Below are 27,371 nucleotides of genomic sequence, written 5' to 3'. Positions count from 1 at the left end.
TAAAATATAAAACATTTTGTTGTTTGTTTGTGTATATTTTCTGCAAATTACTGCAGTATTATTAGATGCACAAATGAGTCTTCAATTGTTCTAGTTTTGCTACATATTTTGTGCTGTGGTAAATATGGTCCTTATTGAAATAATTTTAAAGCAAGAGCAAAAGCAACACATACAAAATCTTCTGATTAAGGGAGTTCAGTAATGACATTAGCTAAATCTACTACAACGCATGTGTAGTCCTGTAGTTGGGTTTGTTTTAAATTTACCATAAATTTGGAGACATTAAAGAGCAATTGGTATGGTGTCAGTAATCATAATTTATGTATTTTTCTTGTTAGATTACGCTTGTATGATTTTCTGTTTCACTCTTCACATTCTTTTTAAAACTTTATAAAAGTTTAAAGCACCGTGGTGTGACCTTAATAAAGTACTCCTGGTACCTCAGTGTGTAACCATGATCCAATCCCCCCGCAACACACTGCCTGCAGTAACTAGAAACACATTAGCTATTTGAACAAACGTGGCATTGTTTACATTCACTTGCGGCAGAGTGTTGTAGGGGGGCGGTTAATAGTGCACCACATATTGAAACTGCAGGGGTACTTTAAACTGTAGCGTTTTTAAAGGCACCGGAGAATTATACATGTGAATAAGTGAATCTTATCAAAAAAAACTAATGCATTAGGTAAGATAACTCCAATGCCCTTCCCATAGTAATAACTAATAAGCATCAAGTCAAAATAAAATTAAACAATCTTTATAAAGATTAACTACCACCAGCTTTAAGGAGGATCAATATACTATATATATATATATATATATATATATTATATATATATATATATATATATATATAATATATATATATATATGCGTGTGTGTGTGTGTGTGTGTGTGTGTGTGTGTGTGTGTGTATATATATATTTTTTTTTTTTTTTTTTATTCCCTCCATGAGCCAGCTGCTTGGGGATTTGAGCTTCAAAATTCATTCCAGTGCTGACATGGCATTCTTAAAAGGCCTGCTTAATGTACCCAGGCAATAATCTGGTAATTGGTACGATTTATATAAATGGGCAACAGCAGACTAAGCCTTTTGGCAATCAGATCTGACAGGCTTAACGTGTTAAAATCTTCTCCAGTATATTAAACATGTGTCATTTGATTTAGAAAACTAAAATTATATTGTGCTCTGCAACTAGAAAATCACAGTGGTAGGGCCAAGCAGTCTGTTATTACCAGTGAGTTTTGTGTTGTGTGCCGTGCCGGATGTCAGCTCCAGAATCAAAAGCCATTAGAAATTCATTATGTTGCTGGCTGGGAAATGAATACTGCTTTTTTGTTCTTCAAGACGATGATTGAATTTCTCAGTTAATTCTCTTAATGACTTATTTAGTGTCTCATTGTACACAGAAGATAACATGACATTAGAAAAGGTTCCATCGATATCAACCTGGACCCCCAGGTGAACTAAAAAAAGAAAGTGCTTGCGGAAATACAATAAATAACATATTTTCTGTTTGTACATATAAATCGCTTCTGTGTGAATGCCGTCAATTTTTGATGAGGTTATTTTTTTCTTCAATATAAAGTGATATTTTACAAGCTCCCTAGAAACTGAGGTAAGATGAAATAGTGGGGGGAAAGGTTTATAACCATAGTTTTATTTTCATTGCCCACAATAGAATATCAATATATGGAATTTAATTTATGCAGTTTCTAGATTGTTAACCATAGGTTATGGTGGCTCCTTATTTCCATATATATATATACACACATACAAGTTGTAGCTCAAAGAGCCATCATTTCGGTATATTTAACGTACCTATTGTTGGCTTTTTGATGCAATTAGTCCAAAGAACATGCTTAGAGTTTATTCAAAATACATAAAAGCATTTCAGATATATAATGCATTGTGTAATTTGTATGTCCTTGATATATGTCAGCAGGAAATCTATCTAATGCATCATGATTGTGGGGCTGCAGAAACTCTATCCCAGAATGCAATCTCCATACCTCGTTACCATGAGCACAATTAATAACTTCAGTTACCAAAGTAGAGTTTGCACAGTAGGGGGTTATAAAAAGCATCTGCTTCCATAATCTCAAAAAAAGCAAAGCATTTCATTTAAGTGCCATTAATTATATTATAATTACTTTTGAGCTCAAGAAACACTTGTACCTTGAAAAGTTGGATTTACATTTAAATTTTACATTTAATTCTAACATAGGTATTAGAATCCAATGTAAAATTACATATCTTCATTTAAGTTTTAATTTATTGTTTCAAGTCAATATGACACTTAATAAATAACAAAGGTTTCTTAAAATGGAAAATTGAATTGGGCTTGGGCTGCAAAAGTTTTACATCATCTTATAGAATGAACTACTTTTGCTTCATAAAGTTGAATGAAACCTGCAGACTAATGTTATGGTAACATATCGAATTACTTACCACTTTGCAGTTTTCCATATACCTAATGAAAAACTGACAAAATTTCTTAAAATGTGACATTTTGAAATATAACATGACATACTCTACTACTATTATGGTTTTTCCGGTAGACTTTTGCAATATCATTTTGCAGCTTATTTGATTATGTGATGTTAAATACAAAATCTAAATTAAGTTCATATAGTTTATTTTTATTTTATTTATTATGTTCTCTTTTATTTAGATCTTTCAAAACGATTACATTCGTCAGTGTCTTTTTTCCATGTCAGCAAAGCATTACTGTGGTAAATAGAAATCAATCCTGTAAACTTGTGAATTTAGTACATGTCTTAGGAGGATGTTATAGTATAAAGGAATCACTTGTTTGCTATCTGATTCATGCCTAACTGTGTTCAGTGGTATGTGTGTGTCAAGTGTGTGGGTTTGTGGAGTATATTGTAGTTTGGCTTTGCAGGTGGAATGTCGTGATCGGCATACACACAGTCTGAAGATACAATGCAACACATATCCATTTACAAAACAGACACAGAAGTGCCTTTTCTTGAGACCTTTGTAAATTAGAATAAAACAAACAGAAATAGCAAACCTCAGCTGTTAGATTGGATTCAATATTCAGAGCAATGTCAATAATACTTGGTCAGCATACAATGGGACAAGCCTTGGCTGGTCTTTAAGTCCTATCGGGTAACTCATTTGCATGAGCATCACAATTTCATTGGTTCAATTTAACCCTTCCTTAAACACGGAATCGCGTGTTCTTTAATAGCAATTTGCTATCGTATCCATCATGAATGAAATTTTGAGAAATGTCCCTGCCCATTACAAGCTTCCCCCATATCACAATGTGTTCTTCAAAGAGCACTGCCCAGATGCCAGCCTATGTTTTGTGGCTGTATAAATATTCACTAAATGTTAATGGAATTGCATTGAAAGGTCATGATATTCCAGTACATGATTTCTCAAGAGTCAGAAAGACGAGACAATGGCAAAACCACACAGGTCTGCAAGCATGATAATTAAAACGTTTCAGTATTAGAACCACATCATTGAAAAAGAGAACAGGGGGGGGGAGAGAAAATAGCAGGAGGTTTAACATTTACCTTAGCTTCATATTTTACTCTTGTATTTGTCTGTATGTGTGATATCATGATGGAAGCTGAAACAGTTTGCATCTTTTCAGAAAGTACAGTACAATTGTTGTTGTTCTGTATTATTATTTTAGCAAGGATCATGCTAGTAATAATAACAATATAATAATAATAATAATAATAATAATAATAATAATAATAATAATAATAATAACGCTGTACTTTAGTGGCATTCATTTCTTCCAATTCCATTTTGTAAATCAGATTTCATTGTTTCTTTTCAACAAACCTCTTTAAGAGTTCTACTCCAATCCACACTCCCTCCTACTAAACTGGTTCCAGATTACCTGAAGAATGAAGTTTAAAAGTTAATCTGTCCAACAGAGGCAGAGCAGTTTCTCTAGCGTAGTGAGCAAGTGCCTGTCAGAGCAGCCAGCCCAGCACTCAGCATGGACACTAACTGTCAATCCAACAGCCAGCAGACTCTCTGGAAAGATGTGAGTTTTCTTGTTAGTCATCTGAATAGATTTTACTCAAATGCTAAAGTAGAAAGTGTGCTTGAAAACCAGGGCAAATTGGCAACTGAAAAATCTGAGTTTAAATTTAAAAAAAAGAAGAAAATAGATGAATTTGCAATGTGTGTAAATATTTATACTGTATATATTTTTCAAGATGTGTGGGGAAAAGTTTAGTATTTTCACAGAATGAATGACAAAATTATTTAGAAAGTCTCGCTATGTTATATATATATATATATATATATATATATATATATATATATAGATAGATAGATAGATAGATAGATAGATAGATAGATAGATAGATAGATAGATAGATAGATAGATAGATAGATAGATAGATAGATAGATAGATAGATAGATAGATAGAACAGTTCCAGTCTATAACATCAGAGATTGAAATCTTGTTAACTCAGTAATGTACAATGCTGTGATTGATGTGCATCGGTAAGTAACATTGCTATCTCAGTGGTACTGGTATTTCAAAATACCACTGTGGTGCCATTCTACATAAAAAAAAGTTATATAAGAGAGGGTTGATAAGAAAAGTGAAGAGGGGGCGTTAGAGAAAGTGAAAGAGAAGGAGAGATTTAAAAAGGCTTTACAAGCATAATTTGAAGGGATCACAATTGAGTAGAAATCACAGCATATGATGCAAATATTCACTGTTATTGTTGACCTACTATATTATTGTTGACCTACTATATTTCCAGCACATCATTTAATATAAATAGCCAACATATAAAAAAGTAAAATAAAAAAAGGAAACTATAGATACATTACACTAAATATTCTGTATTGGATCCCTTTTTGCTTATATCCCTATTTAATCCCTTTTAAATAGTTTTTTTTTCTTTTGTGATGAAAGCTACCAGTAAGATATTCAGCGTATGAACAGATAGAAGAGCAATGGGAATGTAATTATCCCCTTTGAAGGACACCTTCCACACATATGGTTTCTGCAGTAGCAAAATTGTATATTGTAAATTGTAATACAATACAATTTAGAGACACAAAACGTACACTGTTGTTTTGTGAGATTACAAACAGAAATCAACTCTGAGAGATATAATATCAATTTCCTTCCTTTGTAAAGCAGGTCTTTTTCAATAAGATATGACAAAGTTATTTTCCATATCTTATTCACAGAGGAGAAATCACAAGACAACTGCTCAGCCAGTCACTGGCTAGTGAAAATGACTTCTCAGAGTAATTCATTCTCCAGATTAACTGGCCAGGAGGGTCATTCTAACAAGGCAGAGACAGCAAGATGCAAACTTTTTTTGCATCTATTAAAGTAATCTGAACAGTTGTAGATCAACCACCATCCCAAAGCTACCATGGTCATTAATTGAGTGGAAGACTTCTAAGAAACATAGAAGCACATCAAGGCAGACTTTCTGAAATGAAACACTTTTAACAATAGAAACCCAACAACACTGGAATGACAAATAGAAACAGTTTAATTACAGAAGATTCTTGGTAGTTTTATACAGTTAAAAAGTATTTATTCAACCTGTTTCTGCACTTGATTCAAAATGGGATGCAACTGTATTCATTGTTTGCATTTTACTGTGTTGTAATTATGTGAATGCTCACTTTGTGAATATGGCTGATATGCTCCCTCTCAGGATGATGTATGGTTGCAATGAAGAAAGTTTATTTTAGATAAATATGAGTATTAATCATACAATTATACAAGTACATTGCGCCACTGCTAATTGTAAAACAAATATTTTCTTTGTACTGAGCAGGAATAAATATAATGAGGGGTAACATTTATACCAGCAGGAAACGGTAATTAAATTATATTATCAAATAATGGCTATTATTTTAATGATTTTGAAACAAAATTTATTGCAATGCTGTTTTAAGTTTTAAAGTCAAATGTTAAAGCCCAGCATACACTTGCAACTTTCAGATAGATGGGTCATGCTACAAAAGTTGAAAATAAAAGCCTTCTATTTACTATTTGACAACTTTTTTTTTTTATAAACAGTGCACTGTACTTGATGCACGATGCAATGGGATTTGAAATGTAATCAAATATTTTGCTTAGTTGGCAGTTATTTTTTTACAAATAAATACACTCATGACACAATCATGACAACCATCCTTGCACTAGCCTATACGTTATATACAACAACTCTAAAGTTATCAGAAAGCAATATCTTACCAAGTTTTAGGTAAATGTATCCAAACCGTGTGGTTTTCTTTGCAGAGTTGCTGAAAAAGTCTTCAAGAAATTGCATAAGTAATATAAAGAAAAAGCTGAGCAACACAACTGGCCAATCATGCAAGAAACTAAGGGACAAGTTTTAACTCAAGAGATGTATTAGCAATAATAAGACACAACCACCTTCAGAGTTCTATCAACACCCTGAATTGCATTTAGAGCGGTTTAGTTCTAGTTTCTTAACTGATCATGTACCATATTTTTGTTCTGTCCAGAACTGGGTATAAACTAAAGACTGGAGTAAATGCTTTCAAAACCAGACCCAGAGTCATGTAGACAACCTTTTTAACTCTTTCCTTCATCAAGCTAGAGAGGGTAGAAATGGAACACAGTAGTGATATAATCTGTTATTTGGCAGTTGCAATCATAATATAAATTCCTACTTATCAGAAATCTGTCCCGCAGTCAAATTTCCAGAGGTTATTCAGCTGGAATGCAGGGATAATCACACTCATTTGCCAGGATTTAGTAGTTGATTTCTCGACTTCTGTATTTCATCCAGTTTCTTTACGCTTGGCAACTTGACATCCCCCCCCCCCCCCCCCCCCCCGTGTTTTATGAGCTGGGTGCCTCCCTCATTTAGAATTGCCAAAATTCCTTGATGCCAGATGCTAGATTAACTCACAGTGGCCTTCAATTCCTCAGAGATATATGTTAAAAATGCCCTTAGTTTTGTTAGAGCCAGTGTGTTGCCTGGCCTGCAAGTAAACACGTACTCTGCTGCTTTGTCCAAATTGAAACAGAACACAAAGAGAACACCTACTCCAAAGGAGAGCCACAAGTAAGTACAGTTACAACCCATAAACATGTCATTTATTCTGTCTATAAGATAAATATAAACTTAACCGCATACAATATGCAGGCATTAAATGCACAATTCCATATGATATTCATTTACAACATATTCTACTCTCCAGACAACACTGAGAAGTGCGTATCTCAAAGAGCTGGAGTATCGGTATTTAAAAAGGTTATAACTAATTGTGGATTTTTAGATTGCTGATTGCTGATTGCGTGTTATTCTTGTTTTTAAAAGGTTGAAACTGCAAAGGAAAAGCAGAGTAACTACCGCAGGTTCCAGCTGGGGGCGCTGATCGGGGCTCTTGTGATTCTTTCCCTGGTTCTCAGTATATTCAGTGTGAGGCACTTCTGGACCCAAAGCACTGGCAAGGTAAGGGAACCAAGCTAACCATGCACGCCTGAACAGTGTTATAGCAGCAGCTCCTGGCTCCCAGTAGTGTCTGAACTGTCCAATGCCACTACAATTACTGGTGCTTTCACATTGGTACCTCTCTCAAAGATGTGCATAGACTTGCAACACTATATTAAATGTGGCTACCATAATCAAGCATATTTCACTTACAGTTGCTTGAAATTCTATCACATTAATCAGTTAAGTAACATTTCATTTGATATCTCTCTCTCTCTCTCTCTCTCTCTCTCTCTCTCTCTCTCTCTCTCTCTCTCTCTCTCTCTCTCTCTCTCTCTCTCTCTATCTATATATATATATATATATATATATATATATATATATAATATATATATATATATATATATATATAATATATGGCATGTGATACAGTGCTGTACTTTCAATTTATATTACTAGCACACATTGCTACCAGTTGCTAACTATTGTAAAGGGATCATGACATGATTTATTTTGTACTCCATGTGTAATTCAGCATTTGTTCAACATTAACATGGGTTTTTATGACACTGCAGGACTAAACAGAAGTGAGAACAATGCCATTAACTGTTAGCGAACACATCTATTACTAATACACGTGAAATACGAATGGGGCCTGGGAGCCCATATCTACTGTATTAAACACGCTGATAAAGAATGTATCATTTATACTTTGTGGAAAGGGGGCACTGAGAGTTCTAAGGCTGTTTGATGCTTATATTTATGGAATACTCAAGTAGCTGCATTTGCTTACCAAGGGAATGCTTACATGCAGCCAGCATCAGCAAACACGAACTGAAGCCGCTAGTTATGAGGTGATGCTGCTCGATTATTTCATTTAAGCAACCCTTCTCAAGTCTACAGGTTCCTCCTCTCTGTACAGTTTTAATGGATACTGTAAGCTCAGTGGCAACAGTTATGGAACTTTATTAACACAACCAAGATGTGCTGTGCTTGCACTGAACTATGGCACATACATGTTGTCTAATTCAATTGGGTTGGTTGGTTTTATCCAGGACTGTAGTAACAACATGGCTATAATCATACGTTTGGCAATACAATTGCATGGTTTGTGGTGGAGTAGTCTTATCTATCTATAGTATTACGAAATTATATACTGGTTTTTTTTGTTTTGTTTTTTTTTTAAAGGAGACACATTTTCATTTTATTTTCAAGTAAAAATAATTCAAGGTCTCTGAAGTTTGCATAATTTTCTCCTTTTATGCAATTGGGGTTAATTAAAGGCTGGCACAAATCGTTTGTTCATCAATGAGATTTATGCTTCTGAACAAAATCTCGAAAACATCATTAAATTTAGAGTGAAATTATAAAAAAAAAAAGAACAAAAAAGCCACTTACCTCTATGAAGAGTTCTGATATCACCTTTATAGCCAGCTCTGAAAAGGAACAGATAATGCCAGCGGGTATTGACAATCAACATCCAATAAATACATAATACTTTAATAGATTAACTTGTGTGAAATGTTCAAAGTATGAAGGTAGTGGATGAACACACTTAAAGACTAACCACCCAGGTTTAATTTATTTCATGAGATAACCTGTTTTATATATATATACAGTTCCAGTCTGTAACATCAAAGATTGAAATCTTGTTAACTCAGTAATGTGCAATGCTGTGATGGATGTGCATCAGTAAGTAACATTGCTATCTCAGTGGTACTGGTATTTCAAAATACCACTGTGGTGCCATTCTACATAAAAAAAAGTTATATAAGAGAGGATTGATAAGAAAAATGAAGAGGGGGCGTTAGAGAAAGTGAAAGAGAAGGAGAGATTTTATGCTTTATAAGCATAATTTGAAGGGATCACAATTGAATAGAAATCACAGCATTTGATGCAAATATTCACTATTATTGTTGACCTACTATATGTCCAGTGCATCATTTAATAGAAATAGCCTATATATATATATATATATATATATTTTTTTTTTTTTTTTTTTAAATAGGAAACTATAGTGTTTTAAATGGAATCCAAATACTTTTATTTCATATGGGAGGTCACCCATTATCTTCAAAGGCTCAAGTAATGCCAGTGGTTTTATGAATTAAAACTTCTGTCAGAGTTTTCGTTTAGATTGGTACAACTAAACTCTCACACGAAAGAACTGAAAAAAGACGTCTCAATCCCTGGCTTAAAAGCCCAGTCACGACAGAGTCATAATCTCCTCTATCACGTAGAATGTTAAAATCGTAAGAAAAAGAATGGGCTTTCTCAGATGACAAGGACATATTTACTGTCGACAGTGAGGTCAAAGTATGGATAGGCATTTAATTTAGCGTGCTTTGGGCAATGAAAAATATCCTTTTAATACCCTTAAGATAAATAATTGACTTGACAGCAAAGGTGTTAGTAATATCTTAAATAAGCTTAATTAAGTTAGAAAGTCTTTCACTGCTATTTGATTTGTCAGGTCCTATTTTATTGGAAGTTTCTGAGCTGAGGCTCGTGGCGATTGTTGTCTTTGTTCCAAGTGATTTGCGCTAGCCATCAGTTAATTCCAGCTGTGAGTTTATCTCTTGGAATTCCACATCCATTTAAATATAAACTGGAACAAAAACCCGGATCTAGAAATAGAAAATATATTTTGGACTGATCCATGTCTTTCTTCTGTTATCTAATTTTATTAAAATGCTGATTATGGTCACATAAGGAAAGGTTAGCCATGGCAAATGTATACCTTTACTCTATGTGTAAAATGCATGTTGTAAATATAACTAAAAGGTAATTGTACAGCACCTATGTATAGTTAACGTATTTGTATTTTGTGGTGTGTCCACATTTGTTTTGTTCTATTTAGGGGGATAAATAGCACACACTTGGCACTGAAGGAAAAGTTTTTGGAAATCTGTGTTTAATAGTAAAGTCACTGACCAAGGCTCAAAGGATGCCTTTGTACTGGGAGGTACTGGGGTCCCCACAAGGACAAGGTGTTTTCTTTCTGTTAAACTTTCATTTAGATTGGCAGTAGTCTCTGTCTTGTCACCAGCATTAATAATCTTGAAGTGCTTGTAATTTCCACTTTCATAAAGCTCTCTCAAATTTGGAAAATTTAAATAAAGAGGCATAACACTAATAATTCTCTTCAGTCGACTAATAAACAGGTTTTCTGACTAAAATGATCCCTTCAGGCTTCAATAATAAATCACCCTGGGCTTGCAAGGCTTGTGCAACGGGAGACTTTAATTTAAAAAATCGGTCGCAGAGCATATCTGGAAATTTACATTGAAAAACCACTTTTGTAACACAAGCTTCCTTGACCTTATTAGTCAAGACTGATTAATGGAGAAAGTACGTAAGTCCCAGTGCTTCCGAAAAAGCCTATTTTCAAAGCAGATTGACTTTCTGACCTGTATTTGCAACTGTTTCTGCTATTAGGGTTTGTATTTGTAGTATCCTGTATGAATATTTTAAATAATTGGCTGCATGTTTTATGCAGCATGTGAGAATGTAGGCCTTTTCTTTAATCTTAATGTCTTGTCTAAATGTGAAATGCTCTTGTTCTTGCCGTCATAATGCCTTCCAAACCCTCTTAAATTATTTTCCATCTGAAAGGTTTAGCTCCTGTCTAACCCGTTTTAAGTCAATACATCAATACTGCTGCAGGCTGTCTGACTCCCCCTCCCTTCACACAATAGCAGCAGGGTGGGTGAACTAGTTTCCTGTGTCTTGCTTTGGAAAGGCAATTTGTTCAATGAATAGTATTTCAATATGACACGGGACTCACTTGGGAACTCCATTTAATTATTAAGAAACATGTTCTTCCAGGACCTGAGGAAGATAAAGAGTTTGCCATCATTTTTGCAGGCTGTGTGAATGTGATCTCGTGTATGGTTGTCGCATAGGTCCCCACGCACTCTCTGAGAGTTATTCCAGTTCAATTTAACTAGTTTTGTCCATCAGTTAGCTATCTGTATATTAGGTCATAATTTGCTTTGTTTGTATTGTTTTTATGTTTCAAAATGCTTGAGTTTTATTTCTGGCAGGACATTTTACACTTCCTTTTATGAAACGGACCAAACTTAGCTAGTTGAAAATAACCTTCCAAGGACTATTAGTCCAAGAAGAATTGATGTACAAATACTAACTCAGATGATGCTTAACATCCATCTTAAGCATTATTCATATATTGAAATCTATATGTGTCTATACGACAAGTTTTTCTTATTTTTATTCAAGAAAAAAAAAATTCGCTATTCCATTTTCACTTCCACATGTACTGTTTGCCAGGATCTAAACATTTCACACCAAAACTGCTACAACAATGACAACAGCTGCGCTTTCATTTTTATCCTTAGCACAAACTGTCTGGCACTTCCCTTTGGATCTTACAACCTTGAATGAATCTGAAAATGACATACAGTGCCATTTGCAAGAGTGTTGATTATATAGCACTGCACAGATTATCTAAATGATGGAAAAGGACACCACGAATTCCGTACCTGGATTTATGTCTGCGTGCAGCATTTTGTCAAGCCCAGTGGAAGTCAGCAGTATGGAACGAACAGTATAATGGCTTGCTGTTTAACAGTGGAGGCAGCATTGTGACTATGCCTTAGTGTGAAAACATTCTCCCTTCAGGGACATTTTGAATTCTGCCTGTGTACAACAGAGACCATCACCCAACTCCACAGCATGTTGCTAGTGTGTGTGCACGTGTCTGAGAGTGGGAATGGATGCTGTGTCAGCAGCGGTATCATCTGATCCTTCAGATCAGCGGCTTCCATCTGCCTGCGGAACTGCCTCCCTGGCAAATCAGACTGGAAAGTTATGTTAATTTAAGTTTTGCACTGTATATAATTGTTGACTTCTTAATATAAATATGGATAGTATATTAAACCAGTCGTTCCCTTAAAAAATTATCTAAAATGGGAATGCAAATGGTTCTGTACAATGGGCTTTGGTTACAGAAGGGAAGCAACAATGGTATAAACTAATAGAGGAAGGGGATCACAGAAGTAACATTATTCAAGGTATCATGTAATAATACCACTACCAGTGATTACTATATCAGACCATCGTTCTAGATTTTGTTCCACATTGTATTGTTGTTGACATTGCTGGTAATACTGTGGTCTGCTACGGGTTCTTCAGGGTAATACACTATTATGGTATTTTAATAGGATCATTCAGAATTATTTCATTGAATAAATCTTTATACTCACCTACACACCAACATGCATTGATAACATGAAGCCACACAGCTAGGTTTCAGATAATGGCCAGTGTAGCACACGGGACCTAAGGCTGGTGGATGACTTGAAGTTGTTTGGTAAAACATGTTAGCATGAGGAAGACCTGGAGGCAAAAGTTGACCTACAGAGATCAGACCCAGCTAAAGCCTTTACCAGCTTCTGGCGTGCAGATCTTAATGTATTGTAGTAGGAAGCTGAGAGAACAGGTTGGTCCTGAGAGCTTTCAAATGCAAATGCCAACAGAAATTAGGATGGACTGACTTGAAAGGATCACACATTCTTACATTGATTTTTGGTATATTCTTCATGAATAGGTAATCCTCCCTAAGCATTCAATGATAACTGAGGCCAGCATTGTTTGGGCTTGCTACTGTTTTGCTAGTCTGAAGGCAAAGGATTTATATTCTTGCATACCTTACCTTCGTTTTAAATTCAATTCACTGGTGCAGCATATCCACATTATTAAATAGGCATAAAAACTGCAACTTATTTACTGTTGTTATGATCTCATACTTATTGAGTTAAAAAAAAAACAGCACAGAACAGTACAAACAACTAAAAAAAGTAATAAATGCTAACAAGATTAGGTCCAGAAATGATATCCCATCTCTGTGTACTGAAAAAAGAAGAGTATGCATACCCTGCCTGTCTAAACAACATCTCTGTGAAGACCTTTGAGAATCGTTGTCTCCAGCCTGCAATCATCTCTGATTTTACATGTCAAGCTTGTTCATTAATTTAAAATATGTCCTCTTCTCTCCAGAGATTTAAATAAACTGCTCAACACTGTTTCAGTTTATGAAGATGTATTGTGCCCCATCATAAAAAAATTATCTCTACCCAAATCCTCAGCAGCTGGGAGACTGATCCCCGCTTGTGCTTAGCCTGCCAGTGGGACCCGATCCTTCTGAGGAGCATTGCCACAAAAAAATGTAATGCATGCCTTGAATACTCATAAGGCAGTGTAACTTTAAACTGGGAGAGGTTTTTAAGATGAAAAGAAAAATAAATTACTATTTGAATTGCAGTAAGCTTGCATTTTACCCTTGAGGATTTTTTTTTTTTTTTTTATGTGCAAACTCACACTTCATTTAAAAACTATATATATCTTTTTTGTGCTTTTGTTTTTATATTATTATGCTGGGCCTGCGTGGATTACACAGTACTTATTGTTAAACTAGTTATTTCCATAGCATTTCTCCCCAGCACGTTCCACTGGTAATGTATTATACATATGACATTTATATTTAACAAAAACAATATTATATTGATTCTTGCACCCATGCATGTATAGACGTTATCCTTCGGACACCCTCTGCTGCAGCAAATCACAACTCAGCTCCTCAACTATTTATTTGAACAACGTCACACAACTCTTGCAATGCTAGAGATCTCACAAAGAGGACCCAACAAATATTCCTTAACATATTTTCTCTTAGTTCATATGACAAAATGTATCCTTTGCAAACTGTCACAACGAAAATGCTAAATTGCAGTATGTTTGCGCTGCAATTGGCCCATCTTAGTACCTCTACACCTCAGTGCTCAGTTCAGAAGGCAGAAGGCAAATTTCTATAACTGCTTGCATGTGAAAAATAAAATAAAGAACCTATACCAGTCAATATTCAACATTTTGATTTCTTTAGTGCCTTTTTTTCTAAACAAAGCACCTCAAGTTGCAATATAGCTAAAACTGTTTACAAAAACCTCAGACAGGTTGAGACAGACTGTTCCATTTCTTTCGGAGCAAGAAGTCCCAGCACTTTAGTTTAAGCAAAAAAATCCTTTCAGTACCATTAGGAATAGGCCTGGCTAAACGCAGATGTTTTTAGTCTGGATGTGAACTTTGGTTAGGAATTCCACTCATCATTTGCCTTTGAAATGGATGTTCAGTGTGTGAAAAAGTCTAAAACACACACACACACACACACACACACACACACACACACACACACACACACACACACACACACACACACACACACACATTCACTGGGGAAGGTGAACAACCTTGGAAGACATATCTATTTTTATTGTAAGTTCAAACCTTCTTGCTACAAGTACATAAGGTAGACTCACTGTAAGCCATGGTCCTTTAGTATTAAGTTATTTTCTGATTGCTTTAGCTAGCACCATGGTAGAGGATGTCTCTGTTTTGCCACCCACTTTGAAGGACATTGGGAAGTCACACTAGCCAAACTAGTCTTGGGGGAGAAGAGGTTCTCAAACTACTAATAGTTCACCTGACATGTCAAAATGGGCCAACTGACAGCAAAATTTAACTTTTTATTTTTTTTTTTACAATTACCTTAAGAGTTCCGAAAAACATAGCGTTATATGTTGCTACAACTGTTTAAATAACACACCTGTAATCTTTCTCTTCATTGTTAACATCCGGACAACATTTTACACTTATAACTTGAAAGCTCTTTTCAGAATGTCTGCTCTAGTGCACTGGAGTTTGAGATCTGTCCCCTAAATCACTGCAGAAAGAACGATTTCTGTTCAGTACCACATCATGAATCGTTACTGCTGCATTACCTATTTGGCAATGGGGGCAATAATCCACTAGAGCAGACATTTTAAAAAATCTTTGAAACACACTTTAAAGTTCAACGTATAAGGATGTTAACAATGAAAAGAAAAAATATAGATACGTTATTTCAGTTGTGGCAACACGTGGGGATGTGTAACGTTATATTTTTCAGAACCCCGTTACTTTCTCTTTAAGCTTTTTTTCAGTACTATCTGGAAAAGCAATTCACCTCATTGTTATTTTCTTATGAACCTGATATCTTTGGAGAGCAATGTGAAATGAGTCCCACTCATGAATTCCAATGTGTCTAAGCTTCAGTTTTTACTGGTTAACCCCATCTCCCTCAAAAATGTTGAGAAATTTGGATGGAGCAAACTAAATGAACAGCATTCAATAACCGCTGCCTTCCCCTAACAGCATGCATGCAGCCCCAGATGACTCAAAGAAGCAGCCCTCACAGCTGGTCTCTGACAGATCATTGCTATGCAAATTGTAAATAGCTGTCACACTGGTAAGAAGTCTATTGATAATGTACATGTGGGCCCCCAAAACAGACAAGTCCTGGAAGTTGTATCTGGGTTCTGCTCTAGACAAAGCCACTAAAGCTGCTTGAAATGTATTTCTTAACTAACAAGATTCCATTCAATTTCAGACTGTATCACTCTAAGGCTTCCCGGTATAGCCTCTGGTAATGTTTAAAGATAAATGTAAACTCATATTGGCAGCACTCCTACGCAGTTGCAGTACAGGGGATCAAAACAGATTTGTAAGATATGACACTTCAGTTTTGTACCTTTCAAGATGATTTGTTTATTTTTCTTGACAGGAACAGCTAACTCTATATAATGTGTACCTAGTTATAAAACCAGATGTCATTGTTATCTGTCTAGTTCCAGGGACCATGGACGTGGTTTTAATGTAAAGTAATATCAGCTTGTACCAATATTGTGGCACCTGCTCGCAATGCTTCACAGAAGAAGATGAAATAATGAGGCGCTTCTGTCCAGACTTCTTGCTAAAACATTTGCCATACAATCACAGTAAAAAACAAAATCTATGCAAAAAACAAAATCTGTATATCAGCTGGCAATTGCGACTGTATAAAAAATATTCCTAACCAAACCGAAACATGGTATCCATCACAAAGTGTTTTGTGTCCCTGTGAAAATGTCACATTCTGCTGTTATGAGTTTTTCACTGCAAAGTTGTAATTCATTTTTGTTTGATACATTGTGGTATAGCTTTATGATGTAGCCTGTGCATAATTAAATTATTGTAGGACTATGTACATTCTATCAATACTTAGGGTGTTTTTTGTTTGTTGTTTTTGTTTTTGTTTTTGTTTTTTGCAAAGCCTGCTTACAGCTGCTTTCTTTTATTACTTCAAATATTTATTCAATTTAAGCAACTTTTTTTCTTTAAAAGCTTGCTTCATTCCTGGATTAAATTTTAGCACTGCTAGTTAATATCTTTTGAGTATACAATGAGGGTTAAGGGGTCTTAATCTTGTCTTTCTCTTGACTGGAAAGCACCATTAATTAGATATGGTAGGTACAGCGTGTTCATTACAGTGGTGATGCTGCCCCTTAGGGGGCGTCTGAAAATGTCAGGCTTGACTAGCAAGTAAGGGGTTATCTTAAAACAACAACATTTAGGGAAAGAAACTAAAGTTCTACTTCTGTCTTTTGATTGAACAGGTTAACATCCCTTCTAGACCATTGTCATGTCTATGCTACGTTGTTGCAAGGCTGTGATCAGGGAAAATGGTGGCCCAACCCAAAAGCAGACACAGTTCTAATGCAATATCCAGGCAGGGCAGGTTGCTGTGCAGAGAATGTAACAGACATTCCATATGAACAATCTGGAATTATAAACATCCCATGAATAACTAAATCACTTTAATGAATAAAACTTAATAAACTGAGCTTAACATTTGAACATTTTAAGTTGGATTAAAGGACTGACACACGTTTGTTTTTATTGCATCTTGTCTACTACTTGAGAAATTATGCAGTGTCTTTAATCCTAATTTCTAATATACTGTATATAGAATAACAGTCTCAGACAGCAATATGTCTCTTTTCCCCTATATGAACAGATAATAGCCTGCTGGCCTAAAGGGAAACTTTTTTTTTACCCTATTTGAACTCAGCTCTATTACCAGCACTATAGCTCGTATCAGTATGTCGTATTCAGTGGAACTGAAGAAGTTGTTTAAAATGACTGGTGTGATTAATCAAGTATACTGTGGAGGTGGAAAAAAAGACCCCAGTGTTACTGCAAATTAAAAACAGATCCAAATGGTAGCAGACCACAGCAAGGGGGTCAAACATGGCTGTCAGAGATACAAAAATGGGTCACATCACTTTAAATGGTTGATGCAGTGGGTGTGGTAGAGTGTGGGGTCCATGTCAGTCTGAAAATATAAATAGGGGTAGCTTGCATCACCCTAATACAACTCTCCAAAGATATATGGAAGAACAAACAGCAAAAAACAGCAGAAAAACTATGTGTCTATTTTGGGTTTTTTTTTTTTTTTTTTTTTTATCCAGCTGAGCAAACACAAACACGCTCTGGCTCTTGTTTACCAAGCTGATTTTCATTCAGCAATAATTCAGGTGTTGAATTGATTCCAGTTAAGTATCCCTCGGTGTTGCCTCAACAGTGTTTGAGGATGAAAAAAAAACAGATATTGATTAAAAAAAAAAAGAAAGTTTATTAATTATTTATCTGCTACTCTGGAGCAAGCCTTCTGAAGCCTAGCTGAGGTTTTGCACTGGGGCCTAGTGGTTAGTGCCAAGGGCTGGGAGGCAGTGACGCTTAGTGGTTAAAGCTGAGGGTTTGGAGGCAGCACAGTAGTTATTAGAACTGACGCCTAGGAGGCAATATTGCATGGTGTTTACATCTGCAGACTACAGTGTCCTAGTGGTTTGTGCAGGTCAACCCTTAAGGCCTAAGGGTTAGAGTTAAGGAGTATGGAGCAGTGTAGCATGACATCTAGAACTATGGATTAGGATGTAATGGGCAGGATTTTCAGAAGGTCATAAATGATAACTCCAGTGTTAATCAACAAATCGGTAGGCAGCATCAATTTTGGAGTTTTCAATCGGTCGTTATGCTTAATCCAGTATTAAATAATCATGCTAATGTGATTTCCGAAATTATCTTGATCTGTAATAACCTATAGGGTAATTTCGGGAGACAAGATCCGGGGCCCCACCCTGCTTTCCCGGTCAATCTTCTCCTATTTCCTATTTAAGTCTGACTCTCACAAGGCTTGCTGTCTAGAGTTTTCAGTTTGTTTCCTCCCCTTCTCCTTCCCACGTTGCCATTGCTTCAAGGTCTCTCTGGGAGGTAAGTTAGGCTCACTTCCCCTATATGGCCGTTGTCATCTACGCCTTCTCACCGCATGAGTCAGAGGGGGGCCCCTGGCCACACACACCTATCCTATATACACTATCCTTTACAGGCTCCTGCACTTTACCTTCCTCAAATTGAGACTGGGCTGTAATTCCACCTCCCTATTCTATCATTCCTTTTCCAGGTTCTTCAGCACAAGAGCCTATTCCTCCTACATGACTGCATCTCCACAGAACCTGTCGTGGGCTCTGCCGAGCCAGTCTGTCTTATGTGTTTTCTGGTTCCCGAGGCTGTAGAACAGCCTGCCTTCAAGGCCTCTCTGTCTCCTCTGGCCAAGAAGGCTCCCACCGGTCGGGAACCTCTTTCCTTTGCTATCCTATCCCCTGAGGCCACTCCTCAAACTACCTGTCCAAGTAACAACCTTTCACTCCTGCCCCGTTTCTCGCGCCATGAAACAAAATAATGTTAATATCTTAACGAGTGGTGTTTTTTGCGACCATTGTTTTGTTTACATGGGAATTAAAAAGGAAATCAGTGTTACATAATTTATCAGGAGTTAATTTTTGTTATATCTCGTTAATATGGATTTTTATTAACAAGTTCCTCTTATGTAGTCATTGAGACAGGCAGTGATGTACGTGACCTGCTACAATTTAACTTTTCAAATGAGAAATGCGTTCATTAATGACCTCATTGACTCAATTAGCTACTAAAGCTGTCATTACTATACTGCAAGTTCAATAAAATAACACTGTTTTTTGAAAATCCTGCCCAATGTGGCTTAGTGGTAGGAGATGATGGCTGATAATTGGGATCCAGAGATATTTGTTTCAACTCAGTTCAATGTCCTAACTAAGCTCCTAGTTCTTGACTCAAGGGCACAATATTTGTACCATTGTTTTCTTGCCATTTTGTTTGTCCAGCATGTTGGAAAGTAAGGAAAAGAAATGCATCATCAAGATCATATGTGCAAAAAAAATAATAATAATAAAATAAAACTTGCCGTGGGGTTTTATTGAAGGTAGATTTATTTTGTTCAATGAAAATAAATAAATTCAGTTGCAGAGACTGATGTGTTTTTACTTCGCGAGCAATCAACATGAAAGCTTTCCCCCAGCTGCTACAGCCAGGATTCTGCCTAGCAAGATTAATATTGTGCGGTAGAAATGCTCAATTTTCCTCTCCTTTGCTTAGCCGGTGATATACTAGCAACTGACCTCTGTTTTTTAACCTAAGTTTATATTACTGACAGCCTACTATTGTTTGACACACAACTCTGAGTTCAGTGACAAAGAGGTTTGGCTGACTAATCTTGCTCAACTGTTTTCAAGAATTAGAGTTATATGGATTACTATGACTGAGACTAAACCAACCTTAGAAGTTCAGTATTCTTGTCTCTTTACATCAGTAGCACCATATGGGACCTTAAAGCCTTACGGTGTGATAAAATACCATACATAAGAACAGATTTATTTTTTTTGTTTATCCACAACAAACTGTGCCGATATATTATTGGAAACCTACTCATTGCTGTTTGCTTTCCAAGGATTTTCCAAAAGGGCCAGTAAGTCTTGGAGATACAACGTACTTTACAAGGCTTTGAAGTTGTCAAGACAAAACATTATTTTCTCATTCAGTGGCTTCCTTTCTGAGCAGCCTGTCTTTCAACCTAATGGTTAATAATAGAATATGAATGACAGTATTGTGATTACAACTTGTGTGAATACCTGTATTCTTTCTTATTTATACACATAGCATTGTGTAGTTATGTTTTTTGTATTTTGAGATGTCTCTTATGTTGCTGTCTGCCTGTAAGCAGTGCATGGAATCAGGATGCTGCTCTCCTTTCTGCTCCCTTCTATAAAAACATTAAAACGAGTGCATACAGCATAGAGATGTGGGGAACAGGCTTGAACACACATGTGGTAGAGGCAATACATAACAAGCTTCCTGTTTTCTGTGAAGTATCACTATCCCCTTAGTCACAGCAATCGAAACATGGTCCTCATCTTGTGTGAGTGCTGGAGTACCACATGACTCTCTATCTCTGATACTGACCATTCATTTCTTGGTTACCAGTCCGCTGTATTTATCCCCACCAAAATTGTGCACCCACCATCTACCTTCAGCAAAACTAAATGCTAACTAACAACTTGGTATGAGTATGAAATGTCTTAACTAGGTATTATTCTTGTTGTTTATTTGCTGTACAGTGTGTGGTATTTCTTACTGAATGTATTCTTACATTGTAGATGGTAGAATTCTTGTGCTTGGAGGTTAAACATTAGCTACATTGAGACCACAGGGATGCTTGAGTGATGTAAAAGGGTGTGGGTGTCTATCGATTTAGAGGCAGAGGGTTGTGGTTAAAAAAGCCAGCCTAGGCAACCAGGTTTGATTTATTTACAGCACATAATACAGTATTACACTTGCAGGGAGGCTGCAAAGCCAGGCTCCACCACGGAGCTCCCAGCAATGGTATACCTTGGGGTGATGTAGCTTCTTTAGCAGGGATGTGGTGCCAACAATGATAAACATGCACCAGCAATTATACTGTACAGCTGTACACGATACCAACAAAAATGCCATGCAAAACTGTGGCAGGGAGATTGCTGCACAATGGTAAATTAGTGTTGGTGTGATTTTATATGTGGGAATGGGTTTATTGTGTGCCGTTTTGGAGTTAATTTGTTTGATTGAATTGTTGTTTACAGACGGTCGCTCAATTGAGATTTGCTGCTAGGCTTAGTCGAGGGAAAGGGCAGCAAGTGGTAAAAACTTCGTCAACATGATGTGAACAATTACGAGTGCCATCTTTGACGGTATTTCAACATATATGGCAATAAATCACACACACCAGGCTTATCCAGTTCCTTCGATATGGACTCCCATATATTGTCTTTCAAATCTGTATCTTTATAAGTGTGACAGCCTTTGTCATAAAGCTATGAGTATTTTTTCAATGGCAAGTATTATCTTCCATCATTCTGGAGACTGCTCCACCCTGCTAGACTGCAGGTGTTGAAGCTGTTCTCTGATTGGTTAATTCCATAGATGTCATACGACAAATTGCAAAAAATAGGATTCAATCCTATTTATTTTGCGATGCTCCAGTGTGGCCCTGGTGTCTCTTCCACGCCACCTGTCGTGTCGCCTGTGGTGTGAAAGATAATTATCAAAAGTATAGGTTCTATTCATTTTGTCGCATCGCCGCAGTCTTGCTTGTCGCATTGCGTCCGGTGTGTATAGTTGTAAAATCACACGTCTGACAGTGTTCAACACTTCCTGCAGAAAGCAGATTACCTTTCAGTAAACTTTATTTGTATTGTTAAAAAGTATCCCTGGTATAGATGCATTTATAAACGTCCTTTAAATATGCAGTCTTAGACTTTTTAGTGGGTATGGGTGCTTGTATTACTGGAGCTAAGGGAGAGTGTGGAGAACTTATGCCTCTGAGATGCTTTCTGTTAACACACTTGCTGTACAGAAAAATAACTCTCTTTAAAATAATATATCATTTGTAATTCTATTGAAATTAATGTATATATGTTTTTTGGGGGTTTTTTTGGTGTACACTATGTATCTTAAGATTGCACTGTCCATCTGCTACCTGTAGGTTGGAATTTTAGAATCCAGTTCATTTTGGAATATATGCAGCTGTTAAAAATTGTGGGCTGGTAATTCGATCTTGTGTGTGTAGTTCATAATGATAGCAGTTTATTTGAAATTATACCCAGCTTGTTATTGCTATTTTGTGGATTTGGACTGTGTGCTTTTGCTGATGTGATTGGATATCATACATTTTCTGCTTGTTATTTCCTACTGTTTTTCAATTCCCAGAAATGTGTCAGAAGCTCTGGTAGAACTGATAAAATGGAAGGGAATGGGGGAGGGTTACAGGAGGGCTACTCGCCCCCCTTTCTCCACTCTTTTATTATTCTGCTTTGATCCACGTGTCTGCTTTTCCTTTGGCTATATCTTAAGGGCAGATAGAAGCATGTCTTCTATAAGTGGAACCAAAACAATATCCCATCCCTTCTGAATACTTTTTGATTGCCTTCAGTTCAGGAGAAATTATTATACCACAAAAATATATACAAATCCAAAAAGAAAAATTTGGTAATTTTGAGGAAAATATCCCTGACATCTTGAAATGTAATGCATTCATCTTTTTTTTTTTTTTTTTTTTTTTTTTGTCATGCTACAAAAAGCTACAATTATATTTGTATATTAAAAACCCTGACTAAATGTGATGTGTTTTGTTTTGTTTGTTTTCTCAATATTACTGAAATGAAATGCAAGCCAGTTGATAGAAATCTCTACAAGACAAATACACCAATGGATTTCATCAGATGCAGTATGCACAGCTCTTGGAATGAATACTAAACAATATTATTTTTTTTCCCATGAATATCTGCCACTCACGTTATAGAATCTCATTTATAACAAATTAAGTAAGTTCTGTTTTAAAAAACGACAAACACAGGATTTGCAAGTAGTTGATATGGCATTGTAAGTACCATCATCTGAGCATTTGCTTTTTCTAATAACCTTCTTTTTTTTTTTAAAGTAGACCCGTCCTTTCCCTTTTGCAAGATGCTTCCTTGCACTGACATGAGTTAGATTTAGAAAATGGGAACAACAAGCTGCAAAATTAACTCCTGCTATTTGATGTTAGCAAAGTCAAGGTTTTTTTTTACTCTAACAGACTAACTTGACCGAATAGGTAGACTGAAAAATGAAACAGCAAGAAAGGTATGGCTATACTATTAAAATCATAGAGGTTTTAGGGAAGGCTGGTGAAAGGTGTAATAAGCTGTAGATAGATAGGAGGATGGGGGAGGTTGTTATTATGTCTGTGACCCACTGAATAATGATTGAATCTCCTGATTTCTGTGCCTGCTTCTTCTACAACATCAATTGGAACAGTTCATAAATACTGCATGAATTTACTCACCAGTGAAAATGTAATCTCCGGTTTGTGTTAGTCAAATAAAGTTTTTTATTACTGAAACTCATCTAGGCAGTTGTTTCCTTCTTTAATGATATTCTAGAACATTTTAATAAATATCACAGCTAATATTCAATACTTTCTGTAACTGTACAGGGCCTGCTCATACGGAGCATAGTATTCACTAAAAATGGACCTGAATATTTAAACAATGAGCAAAATATTTGCTATAATATATGCTAATTTACTCTAACATCAAAGTTAATTTCAGCTCCCTCACTCCTTGTGCATATTGGGATTTAGTTGTTATGGATTTATCAATTGTCTGATTACATATTAGTATTTCAGTTTCAAATTTAGTTTCTGATTTAATCCATTTTGATTGTGACCATGTTTGAAATCATTACAGTGGTTAAAAGCTTGCAAAATAATTGGCAAAATTATATACTCAATGCACATGTTTTTAAATGTACCACTGGATTATTTTACACTGCTAAGCCATTTATAAAACCAGACATTTAAATTAATTGTGCCAAGTGCCTATTTGCATCAAACATACTTTCAACAAATTCACTTATACAAACAAATGACATTAGCTTCTGGGATGGAACAGATAAATCAATTTCTTTGGCATTTGAAAATTAACTGCTATTGGGCCAAGAAGACCAAGTACAGCATGGTGCAGAATATTTAAAAGTCATGAAAGTGATTGTTAAGGAAAGACATTTAAGTATTTACTAGTTCAATTTGAAATTGATAAGTGAAAGTCATTTACTGGTAACACTTTAAAATAATGGCTGCAAATTCATAACGAATTCCAACTGAGTACCACAGGAAGAACACTCAAATATCTCCTACACTTCCAGTGAGTTCTGAAGGAATTAATTTTGAATGCAGTCCTGTTAATTCATGTGGATTTAATTCCCCATATTCATTCCTTGTTCCTTTGTAACTAATTACATTGATCACATGTATAAGGCATTCATGCATGAATGAACAGCTTTCCCAATTCCACGATGTGGGCGAGTAATGTCTGCCTTATACGTGTGAATAACATCATTTGTTACAAAGGAAAATGGAATATATTGTAAAGAGTCTGGGCCTGCTTCGGGAAGTTCTGTGACCCAGGGTCAAAGGTTCAATGGCAGCAGGTGTTAATGGACGTCAGAGATGGGAGAATCCCGCCACCAGTCGGACGCTCGGCTTGCCATGATAGCGTGACTCGGTTGCAACATTGTTGTCACAAATCAGAGGATCAAGAGTGAGAAACCGTGCATGCTTATGATTAGTGGGACCACGTGTGCCCCCCAACCCCCCCCCCCCCCCCACTGAGGCCTGGAGGAAAAGGCTGCTGAGACAAACAACAGGCTGCTGCTAGAGAAGAAGAACAGCGAGAAAGAGGGACTAGAAAAAAACCAAGAAAAACCAGGGACTGCACTTCGTTGATTGTAGCACACAGCCACAGCAGTGTGCTTTGGGCTTTCTTTTATTTGATTTTATTATTTTGTCACAGTCTGAAAAGCACTGTGCTGCTCAGCGGTAGCTGTATCCTGGCTAGTAAAGCCGCACACTTTACCTGTTAGGTGTAGAGTCCCATCTTAATAAACCTCTGCATTCTAGAGCCTGCAAAACCTGTGGGAGCCTGCTTCATTTCCACTCAACACTACAATATGTTAAAGTGTTACCCATGCATTGTATATGTATACTGTATGTCTTTGCAAGGGGAAGCAGCCGAGCCATGAGGTGCAATACACAGTATGTTTATTGTCTAGGGCTGATTTGTTCAATCTGTTCTTCTACTGGCATAAGCCACAGCTGGATTTATTTAGAGAATGTTAAAGTCCAAGGTGATTTCTCAGTGCTGTAAAATGCTGTAAAAAATGTGTAGCTGTGGCTCATCCGAGCTAGGTAAAGACTGATTTATTCACTGCATTCTTTGTAGATTTGTATAAACAACTGCTGCTTTCCATTACCAATGTCTGAGCTCCTGATTCTCCTCATCCAGGTGTATGACCTGCAGTACAAGGTGCTGATCGATGGAGAAGAGAGAGACAGTTTAATGGAGATCGACTCTGCGAACAGGATTGAGGTGTTCCGCACTGGGAATGGCAGTGAAGAGGTTCTGGAGATTCACGACTTCAAGAATGTGAGCACCATCCCTAGCATGAGGTCTTCTTTTTTTCAAACAATACAGCACAGTTATAACCTGCAATGTTCAACCAAAGGTGTAATTGTAGGTTTTTTTCTGTTTGTACTGTGCCAGTGCTTAGTTTGCCTCAATCTTAAAGAAGTGCTGTAGCTTCAGATGACATTTTATTTGCTTTATTCACACTTGCTTTTGAGCTACATAGAGCTTGTCTATAGAATCCCGAAATCCAGGATGCCACATTCCTTTTAAATCATGTGACAATGTGACCTCTCAACTCTCTGCCTATATCAATGGCAAGTATAGAGAAACAGAACCACTCAGAATTGTAGCAAACAGCATACATCAGTACAAATAAAGAAATGCAAATGACATTTTGAGCTACTTTCTCTTTTATATTATAAAACTAGCTTGGGTTTAGAGAGCAGCAGTTACATTAGCATTTTAGACTGTTTCTGGTTTGTTTTTGTAACATTTACATTGTTTTCACCCTTGAGAAACAGTGAAGGCAAACTTTGTAATGGTTCAAACAGATTTGGTAATTGAATCCACCCTGTAGTTTTGTGTATTGTTGTGCTCCATTACTGTAGTGATGGTACAAAAAATATGCATCACAGCAGTGACTGGAGATACATACATGCTACTTGAAAGACATCATTCTCTATTCTATTTGACAACTTCACAACAATATCAATGAACCTACGACATACACAGACACAGCCTTCATCTCTGTTGTTTAGAAACAAATTGCTTTTTTAACGTTTTCATTATTTATTAAATATTAAAGTACAATTTTTGTTTTTTCTTAAAAGGTACTGTAATAAAAAAAGAAATCTATTTCATAAAGAAACAGCTCCTAAATTGTTCAGACTCCAGTTAGCTAACATTTACAGCATCCTGTTTAAATATAGGAACCTTGGAAAATATTTTAATGTGCTGTATTATATTTCTTATTGCAGTGCTTTACTCCCAAATATATAATCTCACATACATTTTTTTTTTAAATACTGAAACATCAGTGAATAACTTTTGTAATCAACTGATTACTTTTCTAACAAGAAAAATGAGATTAAAACAAAGAGCAGCATACTTGTTGCCTGCCTACAATCTATCACAGATACTAAAATGCTTTTTAGGAAGGCAGGTATATAAAAACACATGAATTAAGTCATTCTAATCATCTGAGTTATAGGTCCTTGATTTCCTATCTAGTTTGGTCATTTGGTAAGACTTTACATGGATTGTCTCTAACCACACTGTAATTATACTGTACTTGCATGTGCTGTTACATAGTATTTATATTGTAAATAATAAATACTTGAAACACAGTGTAATTACAAAAGAAGAGAGTAGCATTTTTCATTGTGCAATTAAACATGTTGTTACATTGTAACTATACATGCGTACATGTAATAACTAGGTAACTACAATGTCGTAGCAGTGTAGTTAAAGACACTTAAACTACAGTCTTACTGGCCCTTTATAATGAGTCAAACACTTTTTATTTTTCCCCCCACTCTAAAAATACCTTCAGGCTGTATTCATTTATTTCAATTCTACCTTGGCTGGTCTTGGCTATTTCCAGTCTCTATTAGTGCATGACGATTTATTGACTCTAGAGACACCTGGAAGAAAAATATAGAGAACGGATGTTGCAGGTCATTACTGTAGATGCTCTA

General features: G+C 36.1%; 1 protein-coding gene across 2 annotated transcripts in view; it reads left to right on the top strand.

Annotated features, from left to right (window-relative positions):
* Nucleotides 1-3,948: 3,948 nt before the first annotated feature.
* Nucleotides 3,949-27,371, top strand: part of tnmd (tenomodulin) — a 44,510-nt gene continuing 21,087 nt past the window's right edge. For both annotated transcript variants that reach the window (XM_041255861.1, XM_041255863.1), the window contains exons 1-3: nucleotides 3,949-4,037; nucleotides 7,331-7,465; nucleotides 25,552-25,692. In XM_041255861.1, the coding sequence (XP_041111795.1) occupies nucleotides 3,990-4,037; nucleotides 7,331-7,465; nucleotides 25,552-25,692 (324 nt within the window). In that variant the 5' untranslated portion in view covers nucleotides 3,949-3,989. The remainder of the gene's footprint in view (nucleotides 4,038-7,330; nucleotides 7,466-25,551; nucleotides 25,693-27,371) is intronic.

The sequence above is a fragment of the Polyodon spathula genome, chromosome 7 (assembly GCF_017654505.1).
Source record: "Polyodon spathula isolate WHYD16114869_AA chromosome 7, ASM1765450v1, whole genome shotgun sequence".
Lineage (NCBI taxonomy): Eukaryota > Metazoa > Chordata > Actinopteri > Acipenseriformes > Polyodontidae > Polyodon > Polyodon spathula.
Note: the sequence above shows the minus strand (reverse complement) of the source record. Positions and strands in the feature narration are given on the sequence as shown.